Here is a 7,254-nt window from a genome sequence, read left to right as displayed (position 1 = left end):
TTGAAGTCTTTTTAAATTTCTGCGAAACCTTTAAAACATTTTTCAAATCTTCTAAAACGTTTGTAAATACTTTGTAATCTTTAAAACCTTTATGAAATCTTTTTGAAATATTGGAAACCTTTCGAGATCTATGTAATCGTTCAAATTTTGGTGAAATCTTTGAAATCCTTGTGAAACCATTGTGAATTAGTTTAAATCTTCTCTAATATTTTGAAATAATATTTATTCTTTAAAATCTGTATGAAATCTGTTTTAAATCTTAGAAACGTTTAGAAATCTTTGTGAAGTATTAAATGTTTGTGAATTCATTGAAATCCTTGTAAAGTATCTCGAAATATATGAAATCTTTATGAAATTATTTAAATACTCTAAAACATTTTTAAGCCATTTTGTAATCTTTGAAATCTTTTAAAATCTTTATGAAACCTTTAAAATATTTGTGAAATCTTCTATGAACCCTTCTAAAAACAAATTTACGAAATATGTAAATCTTCTAAAACATTTGTAAATACTTTGCAATCTTTAAAATCTTTGTGAAATTATTTAAATCCTCTAACCCATTTTTGAATACTTTGAAATATTTTTAAATCCTGTGAAATCATTCAAATCTTTGTGAAATCTTGTATGAAATCTTTGAAATCTTTTTGAAATTCTAGAAATCTTTTCGAAATCATTTAAATCTTCTAAAATATTTTGAAATGCTTTGCTATCTGTGAAATGTTTGTTATATTTTTCTAATATATTAAAATCTTTGTAAAAACTTTTGAAATCTTTGTTGAAATCATTGAAAACGTTAAGAAACCATGGACATTTTCTACAATATTCAGCAATACTTTGTAATCTTTTAAAAATGTAATGAAATATTTATGAAATTTGTAAAATCTTTATGAAATGTTTGAAATATTTGTGAAACCAATTGAAACATTTATTAAAACTTTGTGAAACCTTTTGAAATCTTTATGAAATCACTGCAATTTTCTCAATTTAAAAATACTTTGTAGTCTTTTAAAATCTTTTATGTAAAATCTCTGTAAAATCTTTAAAATCTTCGTGAAACCATTGAAATCTCTGTAAAGTCACTGCAATCTTCTGACACATTTTAAAATACTTTGTAATCTTTTAAAATAGCTGTGAAATCATTAAAATCTTCGTAAAACCATTGAAATCTTTAAAAAATATTCGAAACCATTTGAATTCTATGAAATATTTCAAAATATTTCTGAAATTATTTAAATCTTTAAATAATTATTAAAAGAAAGTTAAAAAATTTATGAAATATAAATTAATGTTTTATAAATATTCAGATCTTTATGACATATTTGAAATCATTGTGAATTTATTGTAATTTCGTCAAATATTTTGAAATACTTTGTAATCTTTAAAAATTTTATGAAATATTTACGAAATCGTTGAAATATTCTCTTGTATTTTGAAATAATTTGTAATCTTTAAATTCTGTATTAAACAAGTTTTTTAAACCTTGGAAATCTTTTGAAATCTTTATAAAGTCTGAAATCTTTGTGAAATTATTTAAATCTTCTAAAACAGCCTTGAATAATATTGTAATCTTTCATATCTTTTAAAATCTCAGTGAAATATTTACATTCTTTGTGAAATCTTTGCGAAATGATTGGCATCTTCTCAAATATTTTAAAATACTGTGTAATCTTTAAATTCTTTGTAAAATCTTCTTTGGGATCTATGAAAAACACCTTTATATAATCATTGAAATCTTTTTAAACATTTTTAAATACTTTATAATCTTTAAAAATCTTTTAAATTCATTATGAAATCTTTGAAATCTTTGTGAAATATTTTTAAATATTTTTAACTCTCTGTGAAATCTTTAAAATCCTTGTGAAATTTTGTGAAATATTTGTGAATTCATTAAAAGATTGATTAAATCTTTATGAAATCATTGAAAGATTAATTAAATCTTTACAAAATCTTTTGAAATCTTTGTTAAAACACTGAAATCTTCTCAAATATATTTAAATACTGAGTAACCTTTTTAAATCTCTGTAAAATTGTCAAAATCTTTGTGAAATTTCTTAAAATCTTTGTGAAATCACTGAAATCTTCTAAAATATTTTTAAATACTATGTAATCTTTTTAAATCGCTAAAAATCTCTGTAAAATTTTAAAAATCTTTGTGAAACCAATGAAATCTCTGTAAAATCATTGAAATCCTTGTTAAATACTTTGCAATATTTAAAAACTGTATTAAATCTTAGAAATGTTTTGAAACCTTGAAATCTTCTAAAACAAATTTTATTTCTTTGTAACCTTTAAAATCTTTAAAAATATTTCTGAAATATTTAAAATATTTGCGAAATCATTGAAATGTTTATTAAATCTTTTGAGAAATGTTTGTGAAATCTTCTCAAATAATTCTAATCTTTTAAAAACTTTGTGAAATCATTTAAAGCTTTGTGAATCCATTATAATCTGCGAAAAATCATTGCAAAGTTTGTAATATTTGTGAAATAATTGTGGATTCGTTAAAATCTTCTCAAATATTTCAAAAAAATTTTTTAATATTTAAAATCTTCATGAATCTTTTTGAAATAATAGAATTCTTTTGAAATCTATGAAGTATTCAAAATATTTGTGAATTCTTTATGAAATCCTTGCGAAATTATTGTAACATTTATTCATTCTTTTTGAAATCCTCGTGAAATCATTGAAATCTTTATAAAATCATTCTAAATTCATTCGAATCTTTGAAACCATTTGAAATCTATGAAAATTTCAACAAATTTGTGAATTTTGTAAAATTTTTTAAACCTTTTTTGAAATTACGAAAAATTTGTATGAAATCATGGAAATCTTTTACAATATTGTGTAATCATTGTGTAATCTTGAAAATCTTTGTGAATTTTTTTTGAAATCTTAGAAATATTTGAAATCTCTGTGAAATCATTGAAATCCTCTCAAATATTTTGAAATACTTTGCTATCTATGAAAGGTTTTTTAAATCTTTGCAATACTTTGAAATCGTAACGAAATCTTCTACAATATTTAGAAACACTTTAAAATCTTTGTGAAATTACTCAAATTTTCTGAAATATTTTAAAATACTTTTTAATCTTCTAAAATCTCTCAAACTCTCTGTAAAATCTTAAAAATCTTTGTGAAATACTTTGTAATATATAAAATCTGTATCAAATATTAGAAATCTTCTGAAAACTTTGTGAAATCTTGAAATCTTTGTAAAATTATTGAAATCATCTTAAACATTTTTAAATTTGTTGTTACCTTTAATATATATTAAAATCTCTTTGAAGTCTTTAAAATCTTTGTGAAATCTTTAAAATCATTGAAATCTTCGTGAAATCACTGAAATTTTTGTGAAATCATTGTAAATTCATTGAAATGTTTTGAAGCCTATTGAACAAGAAATCTTGATCACGGAATATTTTGAAATACTTTGTAATCTTTAAAATATTTATGAAATATTTTTGAAATATTATAAACCCTTTAAAATCTATGAAAACTTTCAAATAATTGTGAATTTTTTTTATGAAATCATTGAAATCTTTGTGAAATATTTTTGAAATCATTGACATTTTTGCGAATTTTAAAAAATATTCTGCAATATTTAAAATATATGTGAATTTTTTTTAAATCTTAGAAATCTTTGGAAATCTTTGTGAAACCGTTGAAATCTTTGTAAAATCACTAAAATCTTTGTAAAATACTTTGTAATATTTAAAATCTGTATGAAATCTTATAAATCTTTTTGAAACTTTATGAAATCTTTGTAAAATGATTGAAATCTTCTATAACATTTTTAAATACTTCGTAATCTTTAAACCCTTTTTAAATCTCTGTGAAATCTTTCAAATCATTGTGAAACCTTTGAAATGTTCATAAAATCATAGAAGTTTTTGTGAAATCTTTGTGAATTTATTGAAATCTTCTCAAATATTTTGAAATACTTTGTAATCTTTAAAGTATTTATGAAATTTTTTGTTCAAATCATTGAAAGGTTTATAAAATCTTTGAAAAATTATTGTGAAAGCATTGAAATATTAAAAGTGTTTAAAAATATATTGTAATCTTTTGAAATATTTTTTAATATTTTTAAATACACAAATCTTTTAAAATCTTTGATATAAAATCTATATGAAGTCTTTAAAAGCTTTGTGAAACGACTGAAATCCTCCTTAAATTATTGAATTCTTTATGGAATCATTGTGAATTCATTGAAATCCGTAAAACCTTTTAAAATCTATGACAACTTTAAAATATATGTGATTTTTGTTATGAAATCTTTGAAATATTTGTGAAATATTTTGAAAAGTCTTTGTTCAAAACAATGAAACGTTTATAAAATCTTTGCACAATCATTGTGAAAGCATTGAAATATTAAAAGTGTTTTAAAATATACTGTAATCTTTTGAAATGTTTCTCAAATATTTAAATTACTTGTGAAATCATTGAAATATTTATTGAATTTTTTTTAACTCAGTGAAATTGTTAACATTTTTATAAAACCTTTGAAGTCTTCGAGAAATCTTTGAAATATTTGTCAAATAATTGTGAATTCGTTGAAATCTTCTTAAATATTTCTAAATATTTTGTAATATTTACAATCTTCATAAAATATTTTTAAAATAGTAGAAAACTTTTGAAATCTATGAAATATTAAAAATATTTTTGAATTCTTTATGAAATCGTTGTAAAATCATTGTAATATTTATTCATTATTTTTGCAATCTTTGTAAAATCATTGAAATCTTTGAAACATTTTGAAATCTATGAAAACTTTAAAATATTTGTGAATTTTTTATGAAATCTTTCAAATCTTCATGAAATCATTGAAATTTTTTGAAACCTTTGTTGAAATCATTGAAATCGTTACGAAATCATTTAAATCTTCTACGATATAATAGAAATACTTTTTAATCATTCATTGAAATGTTTATGAAATCACTAAAATCTTTCAAATATTTCTAAATACTTTTTAACATTTTAAAATTTTTGTCAAATCTTTTTGAAATCACTTAAATCTTCTTGAATATTTTAAAATATTTAAAAATATTTTTTAATTTCTTGTAATCTTTTAAAATATTTTATATGAAATCTCTGTCAATTCATTTAAATCTTCTACAATATATAGAAATACTTTGCAATCATTCATTGAAATGTTTATGAAATCTTTCAGAAATCATTGTGAAATCATATTTTTAAATCTTTGTGAAATCTTTGTGAAATCACTGACATTTTTGCAAATTTTTTAAAATATTGTGTAATATTTCAAATTTTTGTGAAAATTTTTGTCAATCTTAGGCAATTGTTTGAAACCGTTGTAATAGTTGTAAAATCATTGAAATCTTTGTGAAATACTTTGTAATATTTAAAATCTGTATGAAATCTTAGAAATCCTTTAAAACTTTTGTGAAATCTTGCAATCTTTGTAAAATTATTGAAATCTTCTAAAACATTTCTAAATACTACGTAATCTTTAAAATACTTTAAAATCTCTGTGAAATCTTTAAAATAATTGTGAAACCTTTGAAATCTTCTCAAATATTTTTTAATCTTTAATGTATTTATGAAATTTTTTTGAAATATTAGAAAGCTTGTCAAATCTATGAAAACATTCAAATAATTTTTTATTTTTTGATGAAATCTTTGAAATATTTTGCAATCTTTGTGAAATATTTGAAATCTAATAAAATATTCTGAAATACTTCGCTATCTATAAAATCTTTGTTGAAATCTTTTAGAAATCATTAAAATCTTTTATATATTTCTAAATACTTTTTAATATTTTTAAATCTTTGTTTAATCTTTTTGAAATCACTTAAGCCTTCCTAAATATTTTTAAATGCTTTGTAATCTTTTAAAATATTTTATATAAAATCTCCGTGAAATCCTTAAAATCTTTGTGAAACCACTGAAATCTTTAGAAATTTTTGTGAAATCTTTGTAAAATAAGTAAAAATCTTCAAAAATATAATGATGTATATTTTTATATCTTTGAAATCGTTCTGAAATCTTATAAAACCTTTAAAATCTTTTCGAAACTTTGAAATCGTTTAATCTTTATAAACTATTTTGAAACCTATAAATCAAAACTTACCTCTACAGTCTCCTTCATCATTTGAATCTATTATATCTATATCGTCTCTCAAAAAAATTGGGACATTAGATTCGTCTACAGTATCACAGCTTGGAATAGCTATTGGTGATGAGACATTAGAAAGAATTGTGGACGCCGTTCGTTCGCACCAACCTTTCGGGGCCCTTGTTTCTATTTCCACCCACTCATTTTCAAAACTTTGAAGATCACCAAGAGGTGGAGTATAATCAGGTGCTATAATACAAAATAAAAAAAAAATAACAATAAGTTTCATATTTTATATTAAAATTTTTTGTTATTGGAAATAAAATGTAATTTATATCCTACATAAAATAATAATTTCATCATTAAATTATTGTAAATACAAATGATGAAAAGTATTTAGACTCCTAGGTAAATTATTTATTCAGTTATTTTACCTTTCTGGCTCTCCTTTTCCTGCACAATGTGATATAAATAAAATCCTAGAATAAAAGGCTTTGAAAAATCCCCTGAAGCGTGACATATGAGCCTCTCATTTATCATACCCTACAAAATAAATTACAATTAATTTAATTACATATTTTTAAAATTTCGGTAGGACACGCCATTTTTTTTAATTCATACTTTTAATCAATTCAATTAACCGAGGGGAGGGATTGATCACTCTTGTACTATGGTCTTAGTTTTTATGAAATCTTTCAAATTTCTTGAAATCTACGAGGGTAGTTCAATAAGTCCTTAGAATGAAGTATAAAAACAATTTTTTTTGGGTAAATTTTTTTTATTTTTCAACATAATCTCCTTGGAGCTCTATACACTTGGTCAATCGCTTTTCAAGGTTTTTTAATCCTACAGAAAAGTGCGTTTTCGGAAGTTCCTCAAAATAAGCACTTACAGAGGCAATGACGTCTTCGTTGTCAGGAAATCTCTGTCCACCGAGCCATTTTTTCAAGTTTGGAAATAAGAAAAAGTCACTGGGGGCTAAATCTGATGAATACGGTGGGTGTTCGACCAATTCGAATTTTAGTTCTTCAATTTTAGCCATTGAAACGAAGCATGTATGAACTCGGGCGTTGTCATGATGAAAGAGAATTTTTTTTTCTCGCCAAATGTGGTCGTTTTTTTTAAATTTCTTCTTTCAGCTGCTCTAATAATGATGCATAATATTCACCAGTGATTGT

At 22.3% G+C, this 7,254-nt stretch overlaps 1 protein-coding gene across 1 annotated transcript in view; it reads right to left on the bottom strand.

The window, feature by feature from the left end:
- The window catches only part of LOC117175345 (GATOR complex protein Iml1), a 147,632-nt gene that overhangs the window by 20,410 nt on the left and 119,968 nt on the right, over positions 1–7,254 (bottom strand). The window contains exons 16-17 of the mRNA XM_033365052.1: positions 6,511–6,619; positions 6,092–6,325 (exon numbers count right to left, since the gene is read on the bottom strand). Of these exons, the coding sequence (XP_033220943.1) occupies positions 6,092–6,325; positions 6,511–6,619 (343 nt within the window). The remainder of the gene's footprint in view (positions 1–6,091; positions 6,326–6,510; positions 6,620–7,254) is intronic.

This window comes from Belonocnema kinseyi, chromosome 6 (assembly GCF_010883055.1).
Source record: "Belonocnema kinseyi isolate 2016_QV_RU_SX_M_011 chromosome 6, B_treatae_v1, whole genome shotgun sequence".
NCBI lineage: Eukaryota > Metazoa > Arthropoda > Insecta > Hymenoptera > Cynipidae > Belonocnema > Belonocnema kinseyi.
The sequence above is the reverse complement of the archived record's forward strand: the minus strand, read 5'-3'. Positions and strand labels throughout refer to the sequence as shown.